The sequence below is a fragment of the Erpetoichthys calabaricus genome, chromosome 2 (assembly GCF_900747795.2).
Source record: "Erpetoichthys calabaricus chromosome 2, fErpCal1.3, whole genome shotgun sequence".
Lineage (NCBI taxonomy): Eukaryota > Metazoa > Chordata > Cladistia > Polypteriformes > Polypteridae > Erpetoichthys > Erpetoichthys calabaricus.
The window spans coordinates 244,207,689-244,231,935 of NC_041395.2; the positions used below are offsets into that span (position 1 = coordinate 244,207,689).

Here is a 24,247-nt window from a genome sequence, read left to right on the forward strand (position 1 = left end):
AGATGATTCTTTCAATTTGGTAATAAAACATACAAAGGGTGTCTGGTGGTTTAAGTTCAACATTATATATTGTATACTTCTCAATGTTTTCTAGTGGGGCCTGCAAACACAAGAGAAAGAATTCCACAATATTTACAAGTTGTTATTATGGATCAGTCCTCAGGAAATGCTTTTAGCCAGGTTGCCTCTGGGATGGCATGGTGGCACAGTTGTAGCGCTGCTGTCTCACAGTAAGGAGACTAGAGTTCACATCCTGGGTGGAGTTTGCATGTTCTCCTCAAGTCTGCATAGGTTTCCTCTGTGTACTCCAGTTTCCTCGCACTGTTCAAAAACATGTGGGTTAGGTGAATTGATGATCCTAAATTGGCTGTAGTGTGTGGTTGGGGTGTGTGTGTATGTGTTCACCCTGTGATGGACTTGCATTCTGTCCAAGGTTTGTTCCTGCCTTATACTGCAAGCTAGCTGGGACAGGCTCCAGCACCCTCTCCATGACCCTGTTCAGGACTAAGCAGATTAGAAAATAACTGACTGACAATTGCATCTAAGTAGTCATGTGAAAGGAATATATCTAATTTGACAGGAGATATGAGTAATTACAGGGGAGTATAAAGAGGAAGAGGATGGCAACGAAGAAGTGGAATAGTCAGAGAGATGCAGAAAGTAGACAAGAGTACAAGGAGATAAGGCGCAAGGTGAAGAAAGAGGTGGCAAAGGCTAAAAAAAAAAAGAGTATGATGAGTTATATGAGAGGCTGGACACTAAGGACGGAGAAAAGGACCTGTACTGATTGGCTAGACAGAGGGAGTGAGCTTGTAAAGATGTGCAGCAGGTTAGGGTGATAAAGGATAAAGATGGAAACGTACTTGCAAGCGAGGAGAGTGTGTTGAGCAGATGGAAAGAGTACTTTGAGAGGCTGATGAATAAAAAGAACGAGAGAGAGAAGAAGTTGGATGATTTGGAGATAGTGAATCAGGAAGTGCAACAGATTAGCAAGGTGGAAGTAAGGGCAGCTATGAAGAGGATGAAGAAATGGAAAGGCCATTGGTCCAGGTGACATACCTATGGAAGCATGGAGGTGTTTAGGAGAGATGGCAGTGGAGTTTTTAACCAGATTGTTTAATGGAATCTTGGAAAGTGAGAGGATGCCTGAGGAGTGGAGAAGAAGTGTACTGGTGCCGATATTTAAGAATAAGGGGGATGTGCAAGACTGCAATAACTACAGGGGAATAAAATTGATGAGCCGCAGCATGAAGTTATGGGAAAGAGTAGTGGAAGCTAGGTTAAGAAGTGAGGTGATGATTAGTGAGCAGCAGTATGGTTTCATGCCAAGAAAGAGCACCACAGATGCAATGTTTGCTCTGAGGATGTTGATGGAGAAGTTTAGAGAAGGCCAGAAGGATTTGCATTGCATCTTTGTGGACCTGGAGAAAGCATATGACAGGGTTCCTCGAGAGGAGCCGTGGTATTGCATGAGGAATTCGGGAGTGGCAGAGAAGTACGTAAGAGTTGTACATGATATGTACGAGGGAAGTGTGACTGTGGTGAGGTCTGCGGTAGGAGTGACGGATGCATTCAAGTTGGAGGTGGGATTACATCAGGGATCGGCTCTGAGCCCTTTCTTATTTGCAATGGTGATGGACAGGTTGACAGACGGGATTAGACAGGAGTCCCCGTGGACTATGATGTTTGCTGATGACATTGTGATCTGTAGCGATAGTATGGAGCAGGTTGAGGAGACCCTGGAGAGGTGGAGATATGCTCTAGAGAGGAGAGGAATGAAGTTCAGTAGGAACAAGACAGAATACATGTGTGTAAATGAGAGGGAGGTCAGTGGAATAGTGAAGATGCAGGGAGTAGAGTTGGCGAAGGTGGATGAGTTTAAATACTTGGGATCAACAGTACAGAGTAATGGGGATTGTGGAAGAGAGGTGAAAAAGAGAGTGCAGGCAGGGTGGAATGGATGGAGAAGAGTGTCAGGAGTAATTTGTGACAGACGGGTATCAACAAGCGTGAAAGGGAAGGTCTACAGGACGGTAGTGAGACCAGCTATGTTATATGGGTTGGAGATGGTGGCTCTGACCAGAAAGCAGGAGACAGAGCTGGAGGTGGCAGAGTTAAAGATGCTAAGATTTGCACTAGGTGTGACGAGGATGGATAGGATTAGAAATTAGAGGTCAGCTCAAGTTGGATGGTTGGGAGACAAAGTCAGAGAGGTGAGATTGCGTTGGTTTGGACATGTGCAGAGGAGAGATGCTGAGTATATTGTGAGAAAGATGCTAAGGATAGAGCTGCCTGGGAAGAGGAAAAGAGGAAGGCCTAAGCGAAGGTTTATGGATGTGGTGAGAGAGGACATGCAGGTGATGGGTGTAACAGAATAAGATGCAGAGGACAGAAACTTATGGAAGAAGATGATCCGCTGTGGCAACCCCTAATGGGAGCAGCCGAAAGAAAAAGAAGATTCAGTACAAATGTGTATACACAAGATTTTATAAATCAGTTTGTTTTCTTTTGTGTACACATTTTCCTATATTAAGCATATGCAGATTTTTACACTTTAATTCATGCAAAGTTTTATAAATGAGACCCCTGTTGTGGAATTTTCCAATTGTGCCATCATATTATATATATATATATATATATATATATATATATATATATATATATATATATATATATATATATATATATATTGTGATGGACAACCGGCTACAGACTCCGGTCGCCACCCCCAGGCCGCTAGGAGGAGCCCTCCGGACCGCATGATGGTGCCCCGAGTTCCAGCAGGGCCTCATGGACTTTGTAGTTTCTATACACAGCCCTGCTGGATACCTTGGGGACCACCGGGAGTCGCTGTAGGGGGGCTAGTGGGCTCTTGCGTGCCCTATAACCCGGGAGTGCGTCACAGTCACGTGACCGGAAGAAACGACGTACTCCCGGGATGAAGAGGAGGACTGTTTGCCCTGACCCGGAAGGAAATGGACTTTTGAGTTGTGCCAGGAACCACTTCCGGGTCAGGGGATATAAAAGGACTGTGGGAAGCCCAGTACACTGAGCTGAGCTGGGAGGTAGGGTGGCAAAGTGTCTGGGCGAGGAGGATTGGTTTGGTATAGAGAGAGAATAGTGGTTTATGAGTGTGGTGTGGAGAGTGCTTTGTGCACTGTATAATTATAAAATAAAGAAATATTATACTTTCACCTGGTCATCAGAGTGGTACCTGAGGGTTCAAGAGGTGGACAAAGGGCTTATTTGCTACACTGGCATAGTCGGCAGGATACTCTGGCCGTCCGGTGGCAGAGGATCTGCATTTAATATAAAATTCGTTGTGGCAGAGAACCCTACAAAGGTCCCTCTTGAAACTGCGGAGGTGAAAATCCCACCCGCGACCAAGAACGCTGCAGCTGTGAGCCATCCTTTACAGCAGACCAAAATGGGGAAGAAATCTGGGAAGAAGACTGGAGCTAGCCAGAAGACTTCAGTCCCAGATGGGCTAGAGACGCTATGGGCTTACCTGACTGGCGGTGAGGAAGACCGGGAGCAGCCTAAGGCCGAGCAAACCCGAGCGGGGCAGCAGCCGGAACGTTGCCGGATGGCAACTCCCGAAGATTATTACAGGGAGTTGGAGCGAGACCGCCCGCGTTCCGAGGTATGTGCTGGTAAAATGCCCGAAGCGCCGGGACTTTGTTATTCTCTTTTTGCAGAGGCCGGTCTGCACGAAGCGGACAAAGAGCACGCCCGCCTCATACCTAGGCAAGATGGCCGCCATAAGAAGAAAGCGAGCCTGTCTGGGAGTACGCAGAAAGGAAGCCCATACGCCGACAATGTCCACGTGACCTCGCGCGACGGCAACCAGGAAGAAGCTTACTTTGGAGCCTTTGGTGAGGTCAGTGCTTCCCCGACTAGTCGGAGCTCCCTGAAGGGGAAGGGGGCGGCGAGCGATGCAGCGCCAACTGTAAATGAAGGTAAAGAGGGGCGGGAAGTGACTGTACAGTCTGCCGACAAAGTTAAAGAGGCAGACCGCAGCCAGCCGCGGGAGGCTACCCGTCTCTCTACGGACTCCAAGTCCCAGAAGCCTGTGTGAAGCCCAGCAGAGCACGTGCCAGGAGCGGACGTGCTCATTGGTTCCCGGCCGGCAGGTGACAAAAATAAGGAAATGAACTTACCTCCGGCCGAGTTAACTGACTATATGGAGTGGGATCTTGAAGAGGAACTCGAGCCCGTAATTAGTTTCTTTCAGGGGATCGAGGACTTGAAGAAACGTGTGGAGGAGCTGGGAGCTACAGTCAAAGCGCCGTTGATAAGGCTTCAAGAATACCTTCGGAGCTTAGGCCGTGAAACCCCGGCCTTGATTAATGCGGCGGTGCAGGTAGGTGCTCTCTGTACCGTATATCAAAAGGGGACGCAGTGTGAGTCGGCACCGCGTTTAATAAGTAGCGGCTGCCAAAGCACTGTGAACCCAACACTGGAGTGTGGCACCATGACTGATTGGTCGGGAGAGGAAGCGATCGTTCGGAGGCATGCGTGTGACGTGGCCTGCCGGAGCGAGTCGCCACTCCAGACCCCGACCGATAAATTAAGGGGGTTACCGTTGGTTACCGGAGGGGCGGGGGAAGTGCCAATCTCCCCGGTACAGCTGAATAGTGCTGTTACCTGGAGCGATACGGTACTAATGACGCCGCCTCCGAAATTACATAGGACAACGGGCGTGCAAACAGCAAAGAGGCTCTCTCTTTTCCATAGAGAGCCTCACGCTGTGCACAATCCCCAGAGAAAGCAGGAGATCCCTGAATTAACACGTGGGTCTCCTGACATAATAAAGAAAAGGGCAGAGAGCAACAAAGCGGCCGTTAACCCCTCCTTGGCGGAGGAAAGGGTGGAGCTAACTGAATTCCCGAGGTGTTTCGGGTCTCGGAAGAGAGGCCACCAGGAGGACGTAGGCGGTGCTACAACTGCTGGCAACCAGGCCATGTGTGGAGAAGTTGTCCCCGGAGAACAGGGGAGCGGTGGGATAACAGATACACCGTTCCCCCAAGGTTCGCTGGGGGATCTCGACAACAGAACCACGGTCCGGATAAAGCGTTCTCCTGGAGGAAGACGTCCCTCGCGGGAATCGACGCTCCGCCCCAGTTGTCATCGCTAAGGGGGGGGGATTGTGATGGACAACCGGCTACAGACTCCGGTCGCCACCCCCAGGCCGCTAGGAGGAGCCCTCCGGACCGCATGATGGTGCCCCGAGTTCCAGCAGGGCCTCATGGACTTTGTAGTTTCTATACACAGCCCTGCTGGATACCTTGGGGACCACTGGGAGTCGCTGTAGGGGGGCTAGTGGGCTCTTGCGTGCCCTATAACCCGGGAGTGCGTCACAGTCACTTGACCGGAAGAAACGACGTACTCCCGGGATGAAGAGGAGGACTGTTTGCCCTGACCCGGAAGGAAATTGACTTGTGGGTTGTGCCAGGAACCACTTCTGGGTCAGGGGATATAAAAGGACTGTGGGAAGCCCAGTACACTGAGCTGAGCTGGGAGGTAGGGTGGCAAAGTGTCTGGGCAAGGAGGATTGGTTTGGTATAGAGAGAGAATAGTGGTTAATGAGTGTGGTGTGGAGAGTGCTTTGTGCACTGTATAATTATAAAATAAAGAAATATTATACTTTCACCTGGTCATCAGAATGGTACCTGAGGGTTCAAGAGGTGGACAAAGGGCTTATTTGCTACAATATTATATATATATATATATATATATATATATATATATATATATATATATATATATATAGTGCACTGACTCTTTTTATCCCTTTCCTGTAGACCATTCAGGGGAGATTCCACCTGGCCCTCTTGCCGTCATGTCCAGGACCAAGCCTATGGCTGAAGACCTTCATGAGCCAGACACCTATGATCTCACTTCCTGTCTTCCCCTTTAAAAGCCTCCACCTTTTCCCTATTCCTTCAGTTCTGTTTTGGACTCGGTTTGTGCACAGCAGTGCTGTATTTACTTGTTCGACTTTGCAGCCAGGAAATCAATTATACGGGTGGCTGCCCCAAACCTTTCCATGATTCTGAGTCGAGTTTGTGACATTGGCGTAGCCGGAGTCGTGGGCGTGCAAACCGCTTGGAAGCGAGGAGGGATGCAGATGCAGGGGGAGAAGGAGTTGATGTGCTCTGACTAACCCATTGGCGGTCCCACATACAGGCATGGTGATCATAAACGGGTACAAGATGGCCTTATTTGATTCCGGTGGGCAACAATATATATATATACTGTATATATACAGTATATATATTTATGCACACTCTGACGCTCACGTTGTGAAGAGGGGGGCTGAATGCACCCCAAGGAAACATGGTCATCCTCTGAAACCCCCTCTTAAACAGTGATAGAATGGGAAACAGATTTCAGACAGTTTTTTTACATCCTCTTTGCTCGATCAGCTGCTGGCTTGCTGCTGCTGCCATGCCGCGTGATCTGCATCTTGTGCAGCGCTTCAAACATTTAAAAGCCTGTACAGCATGCGGTCCTACTCTTTGTGTTTTATTTATGGCCCCGGGCGTGGTTAAATCTTTTGGCACAAAGTCCCGTCTCGCAAGAAGCGAGTTCTTGATATTTTTTAGTTTATAATTTAAAAACAGAATAAGAATCTGAAAATCTAACAACACATTACACTTTGATAAATTCTGAAAAGAATGATACCAGACATATATATGTAGGTTTTAAAATAAGGCAGAAGCCAGCGTGACAAAAATCATGACATAAAAACATCACCGTTGCACTTTTAGGCTTAGGATTTTATATAGAGAAAGTATATATATATATATATATATATATATATATATATATATATATATATATATATATATATATATTGTCACAAAGGCGCTATATTGTGCCCGACCCGGCACAGACTTGACACAGGAGGCACTATCAAATACAACTACTTTATTATTCTTCAGCTGGAGGGCATGTCTTCCCCATAAACCCCCCACCTACAACACAGTTCCAAGCACTGTTCACCACCAGTACAGCCCAAGCAAAAAACCTTCTTCTCCTTGGCACCACCACTCCTCTCTAGCAACCTTGTCCTCCTCCACCCGACTCTGGCCCTTGAGTCGTGGTCGCTGGCTCCTTTTATAGGTCACCTGGAAGTGCTCCAGGTGCTTGATTACCGAGTTCCGGCGGCACTTCCAGGTGTGACGAATTTGTTGCCCATACGGGCTCAGGAGCCCCAAACACAGCACCCCCTGGCGGTACCTGCGGGACCCAACACGGCTGCCCCCAACTCCAATTCCCAGGGAGCCCTGTGGGAAACCCAGGCACTACTCCGGCCCAGGGGGGTGGCCATCTAGCGTCCAGGGGGAGGTATTGCACTTTCCAGGGCTGCTCCCCCCGAATATAGTATGCAGGGGCATCCCGGCTGGGCATGGATGCCAGCCGCCTGCCACAATATATATATATATATATATATATATATATATATATATATATATATATATATATATATATATATATATATATATTTATTTATTTATTTTATTTTTTTTTTTTGGTACCACGCAGCACTTTTGAACTGTCATGTAAGTGTAATCATTTCACTGTGCACCCTACCCCACCCCCACGTAGTATATTAAGACTACCACCCACTGCTGCACAGTGGACCTCGGCCCCGGTTTTCAATCATGTGTCCTAGCTGCTTGGTACTTCATCTCACTTCATCTCCCTAGAACCCTATCTGGGGGTCATCGATTGTGTGTCATAGCTTTATGGCACTCGGTACTTCATGGGGGATCAGTTATTCATCCCTGTACAGAACAATTTAAGTCTACTTGGAATCTGCATATATTATGCTCACATCTGCTCAGCAGTTAAAAAAATTAGAGGCAACATAGGTGGTATCATGTCAATCCACAAAAACTTTAGAATTTTGGAGTGTATCAGATTTTGGATTTCAGACTAGGTATATTTAACCTGTGTTGATAAATTCTAAACCCATAGATTACATTCAGACTGGATTAAATGAATTTATCTCAGTAGAATCTTGTATAGCCTGAGAATTCATGTTTTGTTATAATTTAGTAAGAAAGGCACTAGCTAACCACTTCAAACCAGCATTTGTAAAATTTACATAGTTACATAAGGTAAAAATCAAGATCAGAAAAGAGACAGTTAAAAATATATCAGATTGGTAAATAGACAAAGGCAAATTCAATGAAACAGATTAAAATACATTAAAAAACAAATCTAAAATATAATATGAAAACCTACTGTATGTTTGCTATAATGCAAAAGTATTATAGTACCCTGTCTGCTACATGATTGGAATAAGTTACCAAGGGACATAACAGTATGGACTAGACCAGAGGTAGTCAGCATATAAGATATTAGGTGTTGGGTAGAATCTATAACTATTCATGACAATTCAAATTAAATTCTGTAAGTTGATAAACATAAATAGGGCCCAGAATCATAAGCATAATACTTTTACCAACAGCAGCACAAGTAATCTTGCCATCACTAGTAAAACAGGAAGCACTGAAAAACAACTATAATACAAAATTATACAGACATAATAAAAAAAATGCAGAAATCAGAGCCACAACTGGAATATGTCCTGGTATTAGCTCAGCAAACTCTAAACTGAAGCACAACACTCTGTTCCATTCACTGAAATCAGAGTGCCAACTATGGAATCTTATGCAATATTTTGAGGCAGAAATTACATACTTTATTTTCTGCAGCAGATAAAGAAAATGCATTTAATCTGGTTTAGAAAGTGGAGGTGTTCTGAAAAACATATGACCAGAAATGACTTAAAACTTTTTGAGTAAAAAATACAAACACCTGTATCTAGTGTAGAAACAGTAAACATACTGATCTTTGGAGAAAAAACAGCACTGAGCAAAACATTTTTTTACTCTGCTGGCGACAGGGACACAGTATGAAGATACCAGGTAAAATATTCTGTAACAATCTTACTTAGCTATTTTTAAACAATATATAATTATGCTGCAAATTAAACACGAACATCATTTAAGTTTCCATATTTTACAAGCTCAAGGCATCCATAGCTCAGATCATTTGATATAGATTGCGGTAATCTTTTACATGTACGTTGACTTGGCTTGTCTTGCATTCATAGTGATCCAGTTCCCCATTTTAACTATCCAGGTCTACTTTCTACTTTACAGAGAATCATGTCTGTGGTTGCAGAGTACACCAACAGCACTTGTATCTGGATACATAATGAGGACAGATTCAGGTGATCCATTAGGGTAACCATAGAAGCAAGTTTGTAAACCGGACAAAAAAAGTTTAAGAAGTTTAAAATGTAATACTTTCCTGACTTTGAAGCTAAATCATGATCAGAAACTGGCAAAGATCAAAATACACATTGGAAAGGAAACACTGAAAATTCAAGAAGCCAAAATTCCATAATGATCAACCAAATACCAGAAGATTTACAGAAGCCTGTAAGTCCCAACATTTGACTGCCCTCAAAATGGTATCCTCTGCTCATCCTTAATCCTGACTGCCACAAACAATATGTTGCTAAACTGCATAACATATAAAAGGTGAAATTAAAGACTATAAGCATATATGTGCAGGGGAGGGGTTCAGAACCATAATTGGCATTTACAATATTCTTTAAATTGACTGCAAGAAAATCAGATAAAAACCTTTATCATTATTGTAAAATAAAGTCAACAGTTATGTTTTATGTTTGTCAGTTAAACAGTGATTCAGTATTTTGGCAATATAGTAATAATGTTAATATTTTGTTAATATCATCCACAGATTAAAGACAGTGTGCTACATGAATTTTATGCATATGCTAATAAAAACAGCATATACACTTGACAAGTAGGGTTAAACAGCAAATAGCATGGTCCACAGTCAATCTAATCACTGTGTCAAATAATATCTATTACTGCAATAAACTGCCATTAGCTGTATTTCGCTTGTGACTTTGAAAGTCACAGCTCAAATGGCCTGGAAGATGTTAAAGCTAATAATAGAAAGAAGAAAAACAAAGAAAACATAGAATAAAGTGGTAGAACCTTCAGTCTATGTACTAAGATCTGAAATGACTATTTTAAAATGAGAATTATGCCCTCAGGCAATCATTTTGTACCTTATATACTGTATTCATATTTGTTGTTTCAAAACAATTTCTTTATGATACTATATTGTAACATGAAAAAAATCATTAAAATAATGCATTTATGAAAAATAAAAATGCAATACAACACAGTCCGTAATATACATAATAACATCAGCCTGAATAATAATCACTGAAATTAGGAAACACCACGTTACCACATGCTGTACTTTCAACAACACATCATTCTTAAAAATACAAATAAAACTTAATGAAAGTGTATTAGATAAAACAAAAGAATTACAACAAAATTCACAGTATATTTGACTTGGATAAAAATAAACTCATTCAATTATATCTTTTATAAAAACATTTTTTTTAAAACAATGTGTACTTCAGTAAGCAGATAACACAGTTTTGTATACAAAGGATGGTTTAAAATATCATAGTCATAGCTGATACACTAGTAATGATTTCTACAACATGATCACAAAATTCCACTGAAAGCTACATCTGCTATTCTTGCTCTACCAGGAAAAAAGTGAAAGGCTTTTAAAGCACACAAAATCCTTACTGCTGTCCAGAAAAATAATGATCTCAGTCCACTTCAAAGAACAAGGTACTTATTATGTGCTTTTAGGGACAAAGTAGAAAACTCACTTCAAATGCAAATGAATCATCTGTTATCTCTGCAGCTCTGAAGTCATTTGGTTGATGAACTGATATTTAAATAGTACAGATATATCATCTTTGCGCTCTCAAAACTGACTATAAAGAGAAGCAGTTCGTATCAACACCTGTTTATTTCCTTAATCAACCTTTCAGCTCACTCTGAAGAGCTAGTATCAAAAAAGCAAACAAAGCAGATAACAACTGTAATATCTTCCATTCAATAACCTCATACCAACAAATGAAACCCTCTATCTATTCCCTATTTGCTAGAATTCAATGTTCAGGCCCAAAATAAGTATACTATAAAATAAATGATGCAAAATATTGGCACATAAAACAAATGATTAAGTTTTTGGCACTGCTTCGAAAAGGCAGGCAAATACTTTACTTCCACATTTCAACAATGAATAGTGAGTGTTTCACAATAGACGTCTTACCCGACATAGGAGCAGACAAAAGAGGAATCTTGATTGGAGACAGGGTGAGCACACGATAAGGGTGATTACTAACAGAAGATGGTCCCTGAGAAGCATCAGATTCCATGGTCACCATAGCCGCAGCAGCTGCAGCAGCTAATGCAATCCTTTTGTTGCTACCAACTTGTTTAATAGCAACTGGACAGCCACCTATCAAACAAAACCACAAATATTTAGATAAACTGGACATATATATGTTGGCAAATTTAAAGAAAAAAACAAACAAATTATGCAAAAAACATGAAGATAGCACAGACACATTTTTCTTTGTCATATTAACCATGGCTGGCCCATTGCCAAGATAATAAACAAAAATAATATAGATAGATAGATAGATAGATAGATAGATAGATAGATAGATAGATAGATAGATAGATAGATAGATAGATAGATAGATAGATAGATAGATAGATAGATAGATAGATAGATAGATAGATAGATAGATAGATAGATAGATAGATAGATAGATAGATAGATAGATAGATAGATAGATAGATACTTTATTAATCCCAAGGGGAAATTCACATACTCCAGCAGCAGCATACTGATACAAAAAACATTATTAAATTAAAGAGTATTAAAAATGCAGGTAAAAACAGACAATAACTTTGTATAATGTTAACGTTTATCCCCCCCCCCCCCCCCCCCGGGTGAAATTGAAGAGTCGCATAGTTTGGGGGAGGAACGATCTTCTCAGTCTGTCAGTGGAGCAGGATAGTGACAGCACAATTGATAGGAGCCTGCTGAGTGCCTGTTGCTTTGCCACAGATGTCAAGCTGTCCAGCTCCATGCCAACAATAGAGCCTGCCTTCCTCACCAGTTTGTCCAGGCGTGCCTTAATGCTGCCTCCCCAGCACACCACCGCGTAGAAGAGGGTGCTCGCCACAACCGTCTGATAGAACATCTGCAGCATCTTATTGCAGATGTTGAAGGACGCCAGCCTTCTAAGGAAGTATAACCGGCTCTGTCCTTTCTTACACAGAGCATCAGTATTGGCAGTCCAGTCTAATTTATCATCCAGCTGCACTCCCAGGTATTTATAGGTCTGCACCATCTGCACACAGTCACCTCTGATGATCACGGGGTCCATGAGGGGTCTGGGCCTCCACAACCACCAGCTCCTTGGTTTTGCTGGTGTTCAGGTGTAGGTGGTTTGAGTCGCACCATTTAACAAACTCCTTGATTAGGTCCCTATACTCCTCCTCCTGCCCACTCATGATGCAGCCCACGATAGCCGTGTCGTCAGCGAACTTTTGTACGTGGCAGGACTCCGAGTTGTATTGGAAGTCCGATGTATATAGGCTGAACAGGACCAGAGAAAGTACAGTCCCCTGTGGCGCTCCTGTGTTGCTGACCACAATGTCAGAAGTGCAGTTCCCAAGACGCACATACTGAGGTCTGTCTTTAAGATAGTCCACGATCCATGCCACCAGGTATGAATCTACTCCCATCTCTGTCAGTTTGTCCCTAAGGAGAAGAGGTTGGATTGTGTTGAAGGCGCTACAGAAGTCTAGAAACATAATTCTTACAGCACCACTGCCTCTGTCCAAGTGGGAGAAGGATCGGTGTAGCATATAGATGATGGCATCCTCCATTCCCACCTTCTCCTGATATGCAAACTGCAGAGGGTCGAGGGTGTGTTGAACCTGTGGCCTCAGGTGGTGAAGCAGTAGCCTCTCCATGGTCTTCATTACATGTGACGTCAGAGCAACAGGCCGGAAGTCATTCAGCTCAATAGGACGTGATACCTTTGGGACTGGGGTGATGCAAGATGTTTTCCAAAGCCTCGGGACTCTCCCCTGTTCCAGGCTCAGGTTGAAGATGCGCTGTAGAGGATCCCCCAGCTCCGATGCACAGACCTTCAGCAGTCGTGGCGATACTCCCACTGCTTTGCTGGCACAAAGTCTCCTCAGTTCTCTGCTCACCTGTGCTGTTGTAATTGTGGGTGGGGATGTCTCTCCTATGCTGGTATCAGCAGAAGGATGTGTGGAGGGTGCAGTACTCCGAGGTGAGAGTGAGAGTGGGTTAGGGTGGTCAAACCTGTTAAAGAAGTTGTTCATTTGGTTTGCTCTCTCCACGTCTCTCTCGATGGTGGCACCCCACTTCGAGCTGCAGCCAGTTATGATCTTCTTCCCATCCCACACTTCCTTCATGCTGTTATTCTGCAACTTCTGCTCCAGCTTTTTCCTGTACTGCTCCTTTGCCGCCCTGAGCTGGACTCTAAGTTCCATCTGCACGCGCTTGAGCCCATGCTGATCACCGCCTTTAAAAGCCCTTTTCTTCTGGTTCAAAAGGCCCTTGATGTCACTTGTAATCCATGGCTTGTTGTTAGCATAGCAGCATACAGTTCTTACTGGAACTACAATGTCCATACAGAAGTTGATGTAGTCAGTAGTACAGTCAACAACCTCCTCTATGTTCTCACTACGTGATCCCTGCAGGATATCCCAGTCTGTAGTTCCAAAGCATTCTCTCAGAGCCTTCTCTGCCTCAGGGGACCACTTCTTGAATGAGCGTGTGGTTGTAGGTAGGACCCTCACTCTTGGTTTGTAGTGAGGCTGAAGCAGAACCAGGTTATGATCTGCTTTCCCAAGCGCAGGCAGCGGGGTGGCGCTGTATGCGTCTTTAACGTTTGCATACAGTAAGTCAATAGTCTTATTTCCCCGGGTGTTACAGTCCACATATTGGGAGAAGGCAGGTAATGTTTTGTCCAGCGTCACATGGTTAAAATCTCTAGCAATTAGTACAAGCGCCTCAGGGTGCTGTGTTTATAACTTAGCAACAGCAGAATGGATGATATCACTCGCTCTCTCCACATCCACCCGAGGAGAGATGTAAACAATAACAACAATGACGTGTCCAAACTCTCTGGGCAAGTAATAGGGACGCAAATTTACGTCCAACAGTTCGATGTCCCTGCAGCAAGTGGAGACTTTGACGTTAACATGTCCAGAGTTACACCACCGTGTATTAACATAGAGTGCGAGTCCTCCTTCTTTGTGCTTCCCGCAGGTACTTGCATCTCTGTCCGCTCTAACTGTGCTAAACCCGGGTAGCTCCACGTTAGCATCTGGGATGGTGGTAGTTAGCTACGTTTCGCAAAAGCACAACAAACTGCATTCTCTGTAGGTTCTGACATTTTTCACCGGCGCAACCAGTTCGTCGATCTTATTTGATAGCGAGTCACAGAAGGCACAAAAGGCTTAAAACGTCACTTTCTCGCAAGCCGCTTCATTTTTAGCTTAGTGCCAGCTCTGCTGCCACAATACCGCCTTCTTACCTCGTCAGGTAAATAGGGAACCACACCGGCACTGGCATTTGTTCTCAGCGCTCGAAGTTGAGTACTTGAATAGATGAGTCTCTGCGTGTAAAAATCCATGCCCACGTTGTAAAAGTAAGTGCGTCCAGGGAACGAATCCACATAAAATAAAGTGATAGGAGTGATCAATAAAAAAGAGAAAAATAAAAGTAGAAAAATAAAGTCGTACACGGAGCTGCTGAAAAGCCTGCCACTCTTGGCGGCGCCTGAGTCATTCACAAAGTTAAAGTCTTGGATGCAAAACAGTTTTGGAAAATAATCATTTTGGATTTGTTTTTCATGTATATACAGTATATATCTGCCTTTGATGCTTGCCACAATCATTAATGTATGCATAAGGGTGCAACCTCAAAGCATATTGAACAGAACACACTATTATATTCCCATTATTGCTCGCTTCTTACCATTTCATTTTCTTCCTGGTCACCTGGGCATTTCTGCCACAATTCCTACCAGTCACCAAGCAACCACTACAAGCCATTGTAAAGTAAATGGCCAAACATGAATCTCCTCAGACTGATGCCAAGATGGACTGAAACTCCCTTAGTCTTTTATGCTGGATGTTTATTTCTTAATAAAATTACAATTCCTAGACTACGGCTATGCTATCGGGCATTGTTGATCTCCCAGGGGTTTCACCTCTAGAACCAAAGCTACTGACATTTATAATATTGTTTACATAACCGTATATTTATGTTTATATATGTATAACCACACTGAATCAGCACTTACTTTGGAACACTATTTAAGTTTAAAATTAATTGAACTGAATTATACTGAATACTTTCACATATCTTACATTTCATACATTTTAATACTATGTCGCTAATTGTACGTCTGGCACAGTGCACGGAAGTCAAACTTTTACAAAATATATTATTCATCTTTGTTTTAAGTTGTAATGCTTCATTTGAGAAGTTTCAGAGTAAGGTAGGAATGCTTACAGGTCATGGTGATGGAGAGTCCAGACATATTGCATGTTGATTAGCAAGTAAGAATTTCATTGTATTTTGTGCACTAACCCTATCTACTTTTCAGCTGCTTACCCAGTTTAAAGAAGCTTGGAGTAAGTGTGTATTGAAGCATTAACCTGAAGATATCAGTTCACCATTGGGCATACCTGTTCACTTGCCCACATTCACTCATGCTTTGGTAATTTAAAGAAACTAGTTAACATGTACATCTTGCGATAAAAAACTGCAGTACCCTGAGGAAAACCCATCAAGATAAACAAAGAATATACAAACTTCACTCTTGAGGTACTAAGGTATCAAACCTGATACTCTTCATAAGATTTATATATTAAACTACCATAACATAGTGTAGTAAACTTTCTGTTCAACAGGTAATCTGGAAAAAAATCAACATAACAATCTCCTTTTTAACTCACACTTAGACATATACTCATAAACCCCACTCCTCCTTACTTCTGACCTGTAATATCTAAATTTACCCAAGGGATTCCTGAACCAGTATTATTATTAATATTTCATAGTGTTTATCAGCAAAATTTGCCAAAGCATTTTTCAAAGCAAATTTACAGTTTTAAAAGAATGCTCTTTAAAAAAAAATAATTTTTGGTTGATGTCACTTACCCCAAGTTTTTTGTAGTGGTGGCAGAGAAAAAAATTTAAATGTCATGTTTTTATTTACAAATTATAAACTAAATATTAAAGCGATTGCAGTTCCTAATTCTGAACATCGGTGAACAATGGCAAACAATGTAAAAATGTCCATGGAAAAAACAAAAACAATTTTCATGTAACTTGTGTCACATAATCCACGTCTGATATCCATTTATATGGTCAAAACATGCAAAATGTGTATATTTTTTGAGGATCTGCCTCTACCCCTAATTCATTGGCCAAGAATCCTGTCTTCAATTCCAAAAAACAGCATTATGGGAATGACATCCTTCCTGTTTACATCAATGTTTTCAGGAAGTAACTGTTAATAATATTTGAGGGAAAAATACACACATTTTGAATGTTTTGTTCATATGAATGGGTATTGGATATGTAAAGTATGCAAGACAAAGTATGCAAGAATTGTTTTTCTTTTTTCCATGGTTGTTTTTCACACTGTTTGCCGTTGTCCAAAATTGGTCACTTTAGGGCCGCATTGAGTTTGAATATTCAATATGTAATTTTTCTCACCCACCACTACAAACTACAAGGAAAAAGTAACATTTTAGAAAAATATTTTTTTGGGTGCAGTATTCCTTTAAGCAGAGGACAGACAATGTAAGTTCAAAAGAAAAGAACTGTCAATTCTTCCATTCTATTGTGCATATAATATTCAAAGTAGTGAATGATTGTTAAGGAAGTGTCTGAATGTAATAACAAAATTTACCAAGCTGAAGAAAATTTAATTTTTTTAGATGAATTGGTACTAGAAAAAAATAAAATTTTTGCATTGAATTTGTTAAAATAAGATTACCTTTCTATCTATTATAAAAAGCAAGTCTACGATACGTGATCTTCTTGGGAAACATTTTAAAGACCCGCGAGACCAAAGACACCTCCTACTTACAATTTATCAAATAGGACAATAGGCAGCAAAACATTCAGTCTTGTGAAGGATTTGAGCACACACAGATCCAGGGCTCTCAGTGCATATAAAGCGTATAAGGACAGTACATTATAAATTAAATGTCGACATATAAGCGAAGAAGAAAGCAGCGCGGAGAAAAGAGACTCAAATGTGTTGGACAGAAAAATGAGCATCCATCCATCCATCCATTGTCTCCCGCTTATCCGAGGTCGGGTCGCGGGGGCAGCAGCTTGAGCAGAGATGCCCAGACTTCCCTCTCCCCGGCCACTTCTTCTAGCTCTTCCGGGAGAATCCCAAGGCGTTCCCAGGCCAGTCGAGAGACATAGTCCCTCCAACGTGTCCTGGGTCTTCCCTGGGGCCTCCTCCCGGTTGGACGTGCCCGGAACACCTCACCAGGGAGGCGTCCAGGAGGCATCCTGATCAGATGCCCAAGCCACCTCATCTGACTCCTCTCGAGCGGGGGAGCAGCGGCTCTACTCTGAGCCCCTCCCGGATGACTGAGCTTCTCACCCTATCTTTAAGGGAAAGCCCAGACACCCTGCGGAGGAAACTCATTTCAGCCGCTTGTATTCGCGATCTCGTTCTTTCGGTCACTACCCATAGTTCATGACCATAGGCGAGGGTAGGAACATAGATTGACTGGTAAATTGAGAGCTTCGCCTTGCGGCTCAGCTCCTTTTTCACCACGACAGACCGATGCAGCGCCCGCATTACTGCGGATGCCGCACCGATCCGCCTGTCGATCTCACGCTCCATTCTTCCCTCACTCGTGAACAAGATCCCGAGATACTTGAACTCCTCCACTTGAGGCAGGATCTCGCTACCAACCCTGAGAGGGCACTCCACCCTTTTCCGGCTGAGGACCATGGTCTCGGATTTGGAGGTGCTGATTCTCATCCCAGCCGCTTCACACTCAGCTGCGAACCGATCCAGAGAGAGCTGAAGATCACGGCCTGATGAAGCAAACAGGACAACATCATCTGCAAAAAGCAGTGACCCAATCCTGAGCCCACCAAACCGGACCCCCTCAACGCCCTGGCTGCGCCTAGAAATTCTGTCCATAAAAGTTATGAACAGAATCGGTGACAAAGGGCAGCCCTGGCGGAGTCCAACTCTCACTGGAAACGGGTTCGACTTACTGCCGGCAATGCGGACCAAGCTCTGGCACCGATCGTACAGGGACCGAACAGCCTTTATCAGGGGGGCCGGTACCCCATACTCTCGGAGTACCCCCCACAGGATTCCCCGAGGGACACGGTCAAATGCCTTTTCCAAGTCCACAAAACACATGTAGACTGGTTGGGCAAACTCCCATGCACCCTCCAGGATCCTGCTAAGGGTATAGAGCTGGTCCACTGTTCCGCGACCAGGACGAAAACCACACTGTTCCTCCTGAATCCGAGGCTCGACTATCCGACGGACCCTCCTCTCCAGGACCCCTGAATAGACTTTTCCAGGGAGGCTGAGGAGTGTGATCCCTCTGTAGTTGGAACACACCCTCCGATCCCCCTTCTTAAAGAGGGGGATCACCACCCCGGTCTGCCAATCCAGAGGCACTGTCCCTGATGTCCATGCGATGTTGCAGAGGCGTGTCAACCAAGACAGTCCTACAACATCCAGAGCCTTGAGGAACTCCGGGCGTATCTCATCCACCCCCGGGGCCCTGCCACCAAGGAGTTTTTTGACCACCTCGGTGACCTCAGTCCCAGAGATGGGGGAGCCCACCTCTGAGTCCCCAGGCTCTGCTTCCTCATTGGAAGGCATGTTAATGGGATTGAGGAGGTCTTCGAAGTACTCCCCCCACCGACCCACAACGTCCCGAGTCGAGGTCAGCAGCGCACCATCCCCACCATATACAGTGTTGACACTGCAATGCTTCCCCTTCCTGAGACGCCGGATGGTGGACCAGAATCTCCTCGAAGCCGTCCGAAAGTCGTTCTCCATGGCCTCCCCAAACTCCTCCCACGCCCGAGTTTTTGCCTCAGCAACCACCAAAGCCGCATTCCGCTTGGCCTGCCGGTACCTATCAGCTGCCTCCAGGGTCCCACAGGACAAAAGGGTCCTGTAGGACTCCTTCTTCAGCTTGACGGCATCCTTCACCACCGGTGTCCACCAACGGGTTCGGGGATTGCCGCCACGACAGGCACCGACCACCTTACGGCCACAGCTCCGGTCAGCCGCCTCAACAATAGAGGCACGGAACATGGCCCATTTGGACTCAATGTCCCCCACCTCCCTCGGGACATGGTCGAAGTTCTGCCGGAGGTGGGAGTTGAAGCTACTTCTGACAGGGGGCTCTGCCAGACGTTCCCAGCAGACCCTCACAACACGTTTGGGCCTACCACGCCTGACCGGCATCCTCCCCCACCATCGAAGCCAACTCACCACCAGGTGGTGATCAGTTGACAGCTCCGCCCCTCTCTTCACCCGAGTGTCCAAGACATGTGGCCGCAAGTCCGACGACACGACCACAAAGTCGATCATCGAAAAAAAATGAGCAAAAAAGAATAATCGAGGTGCAAATTCAGAAAATAAGGAAAGTAATTATCAGCCCGGAACAAGTGGAACTGAAAAAAAGCACATCCAATCCGGTTCAGAATTAAATGACAGTGAGTAAAAGACAATGTAGAACTTCATAAAGATGTTTACAAAAGTTGGCACTAAACACATGAAGAGCAGGTTAGAGACTATGAAACCAGGGAAATTAGAAAGTCTCAAAAAAAAAAAAACAGCACTATACACATGTTGAGGATATGAAAGTAGGAAAATAAGAAAATATAAAAAAGTAAAGATCGCAGTAGCGCAAACAAACAAACTGCCTCATTTAACTCTACACCAGTCTAACTTTGGCTTTGCACAATAATTACTACACTGTTGCACCTTAACACTTAATTCTACTTTATTCTCATAATTTTACTTATTTATTATGTTCTACTATGACTTTTTGTTATATCTAACTGATATTCTTCTAACATTGCACAGTTTTTGATAACCGGATCAAGATGCATTTCACTGCGTGTTGTCCTGTATAACTATGCATGTGACAAATAAAGAATCTTGAGAATTTCAAAAACGGAGTTTAACACACATGCATTTATTGGTTACTTTGTTCATGTATACAGTAATCCCTCATCCATCGCGGGGGTTGCGTTCCAGAGCCACCCGCGAAATAAGAAAATCCGCGAAGTAGAAACCATATGTTTATATGGTTATTTTTATATTGTCATGCTTGGGTCACAGAGGTTGTAGAGAGACAGGAACGTTATTCAAACACTGCAAACAAACATTTGTCTCTTTTTCAAAAGTTTAAACTGTGCTCCATGACAAGACAGAGATGACAGTTCTGTCTCACAATTAAAAGAATGCAAACATATCTCTTCAAAGAAGTGCGCGTCAGGAGCACTGAATGTCAGAAAGTGAGAGAAAACCAAACAAATCAATAGGGCTGTTTGGCTTTTAAGTATGCGAAGCACCGCCGGTACAAAGCTGTTGAAGGCGGCAGCTCACACCCCCTCCGTCAGGAGCAGGGAGAGAGAGAGAGAAACAAACAGTGAAAAATCAATACGTGCCCTTTGAGCTTTTAAGTATGCGAAGCACCGTGCAGCATGTCACTTCAGGAAGCAGCTGCACACAGAAGGTAGCAACGTGAAGATAATCTTTCAGCATTTTTAGACGAGCGTCCGTAGCGTCTAGGTGTGCGAACAGCCCCCCTGCTCACACCCCCTACGTCAGGATCAGAGAAAGTCAGCGCAAGAGAGAGAGAGAGAGAGAGAGAGAGAGAGAGAGAGAAACAAAAGTAAGTTGGGTAGCTTCTCAGCCATCTGCCAATAGCGTCCCTTGTATGAAATCAACTGGGCAAACCAACTGAGGAAGCATGTACCAGAAATTAAAAGACCCATTGTCCTCAGAAATCCGCGAACCAGCAAAAAATCCGCAATATATATTTAAATATGCTTACATATAAAATCCGCGATAGAGTGAAGCCGCGAAAGGCGAAGCGCGATATAGCGAGGGATCACTGTATATATTTATCTGTCTGCTTATTTAAAAACCGAAATTTACCCCAGGTGTCAAAAACGTTCTGTCTAGCCCTTGTACAAAAACCTAGACAAAAGCTGGGGTATCACCTTGGTAACCCCATGTACTTTTGGAACTGTGAGAGGAAAATAGCATGACTTTACAGACAGGAGTCCAATGCAGAACTCTACTTCCTTTTTTACTTTGTAAAAAAAAAAATATTAACTGCTGATGATGTAGATCGTTTTGTCTATGCTGAAATTCCAAACAGAGAAACCTATCCTGACCTCATTAAAAAGATTCAGCATATTGGGACTCGCAAGATTACAAATATTGTTTTTACAGAAGTTCTGAAATAAAAGTGAAACTAATGAAATAGCAACAATTCAAAGAAAAAAAAATCTTAAAAGTGTGTATCCGGAAAACCAAATAGAGGGTTGGCGAGCGAAGCGAGCAGGGGGCGAAGCCCCCTAGTATTGAAAAAAACAATCCCAATGTATTATATTTATGCTATATTATTTGCATTATATTATATCTATAAACATCAGACAAGTTCTTGATAGTTGTTGCAGTTGATATAGCACAACTTAAGAGAATCAAAGAAGAGTGGCTAAAATATAATTACCAAAATACACACAAATTTTTGTCCCTTCTAAGAGTAGTTCTTTATATCTTTAAATAAGAGTAAAGGTTGGTGGAAAACCTTCTTTCTAAGCACTGAAACACAAAAATCTGTGAAAATTAAGTTTAAACTAAGTCTCTTTTTGTACAATTCAATGCAAAACTAAATGTGAGAAAAACTGAAGAAATTTTACTGTCACAGCAAACCTTCTTACACTTTCTGCTGACCACTTTCTCACAATTTCATAAAGTAACAAATTCGGAACCACTCACATCATTTCAAAACTTTCACTTTCACTCTCCTGATTGTGGTTCATGCTTCCTCAAATACTGAAAGCACCAGAAACAGCATTTTTTTCACTCCAAAATTTTTTAATGCCCACCTTACCGCTTTATGTGGCATCCTGCCAAATGGCTTCAACTGATGATTTTCTTGCGTTAGCCAGGCAACAAATATTGCAATTGCTTGAATCCTGAAGTTAATCCTGCCATCAGTATTGTTAATTTTAAAACTTAATTCCTTTATTGTATAGATTATAAAATTAAATAGCAGTTGGGTTTCCCATTAACATTTTAGTTTCTATACAGATGTGGTTAAAAAGACATATAATACTAGAAACAAGATCAGATTTACAAGATAAAACTCATTAATGTTCTTTTATTTTTTTGCTACTTGGAAATGTGTACACATTAGTCATACTACTAGGAACTGTTGACCTTAAAAATTAAGGTGTGGGTGGAAATTAGCTTTTAGCTAGACAGTCTGTTCAAGGAATATGAATGTGTATGTATGCTCCATGGAAGATTTCTATATGTAAGACAATATAATACTATAATTTCAAGTAAACTTTAACACACTATCATATACAGCCTACTCAAGTTATAAAAATGTAAGCAGAACATTGAAACCATAGCTGAAAACAGACTACAGCATTGACCCCAGTGCTCCCGAATTATGCATAGGCTTTCTAAATTGATTAACTGGGTTAAAAATCAATACATAGATGGATAAAGGTACGTTAATGTTTTGTCATCTACATTATTACCATTTACACAATGTTTAAGGCATTTTAGATTTTCAGAGAATGTTACAGTTCTAAAAAAACTGAACATTATAAAGTCGTCAGATCTCTCTTAACAATACATCCATCACTTTTTAAACACCTATTTCCAAATACACAAGAGTCTATCCCAGCAGCACTGGGCTTAAGGAAAGAACTAAAACTGGACAACATACCAGTCCTTCACAGGAGACATCCATATATAGGCACACGCTAACTCATACAGCATGAGAAAACTTGCAAAAATAAAAAAATGATTAATTTTATATGAAACTGGATATTGTTTTCAGCAAGTTTTTAAAATTGGATTATAGCAATTGTCTTGCATTTGACAAATATAGATATTGTGGTCTTTATACAGTCATTAGCAGTAGTTTTACATTGTAATGTCATATTCACATAAAAGAGGGAGACTACCAAATAATTTTATGCAGATGCAATACAAAATCAAAACGCAAATTTTTATGTCAGAAGAGAGTGTGGCCAAACTGTCAGAGATCCTGTTTTGTGTTTTTTGGTTTTTTTTGATATTCTAGACTAATGTTTTTAAGGTTTTCTTTTTGTGTCCATTTTCATTAGTGTTCTTAGAGAGTTTTGTGTTGATATGCTGTAAGCAATTTAGCCACTTACATGCTAACACACACAACTATGCAACTTCATGGACATCATTTTCTACACAAGAGCAGAGATTGCTCATCTCTCTCTGCAAGCATGTGAAGAACTTACACATTTGCGGCAAACATCAATATTAAAAGTAAACAAAAACGACAAATAAGAAGAAAGATGAAAAAGGAAAAAATAGCACTTGGATACCAAGACAAATTCCTAGAAAATACAAACATAGCAATGAAGTTCAATCCACTTCAAGCCTATTTAATTCAATGACGAGCAAATAAAAATCCTAATACATACACAAAAATAAAAAAATCTTGGTGTTCAGTAAATTAGGAAAAGAAAAATATAAAAATCTGCATTCTTGTTTTGCCCTTTAGTGTCAGTCAAATCTCAAATTTTCAAATCTCACTTTGGTCTGACACTTGAGCTTGGGAAGCTGGGCCGGTTTTGATTTGATAACATATTTGAATGTGACTTTCCATTGTGGATATGTTGCTCCGTCAATTAGGATTAGTAATCAAATAACCAAAACGTTTTTTTTTTCCTGGTCTGCAATGCCACTATACAAACAAGGTGACCTAATAACATCATTAATAAATACTATAGATCCTTGTTTCCATTTAATTCCCGTTGTAACAAATTAATCCCATTATAGAATAACAGAAAAATATAACTATATTACAAAAATAATAGAAGAGAAACTGCACATAAACAATAGGCATGTCTAAGTAGATACATTAGGTTAATACAGTATATATAGTAATAAATTAATAATATACTGTATATATAATGCAAAGTTAATGGACTCATTCACTCACTCACT

General features: G+C 42.3%; 1 protein-coding gene across 2 annotated transcripts in view; it reads right to left on the bottom strand.

Moving 5' to 3' along the window:
- Positions 1-24,247, bottom strand: part of tcerg1l (transcription elongation regulator 1 like) — a 669,172-nt gene that overhangs the window by 471,150 nt on the left and 173,775 nt on the right. For both annotated transcript variants that reach the window (XM_051922987.1, XM_051922986.1), the window contains exon 5: positions 11,200-11,388. In XM_051922987.1, coding sequence (XP_051778947.1) covers positions 11,200-11,388 — 189 coding nt within the window. The remainder of the gene's footprint in view (positions 1-11,199; positions 11,389-24,247) is intronic.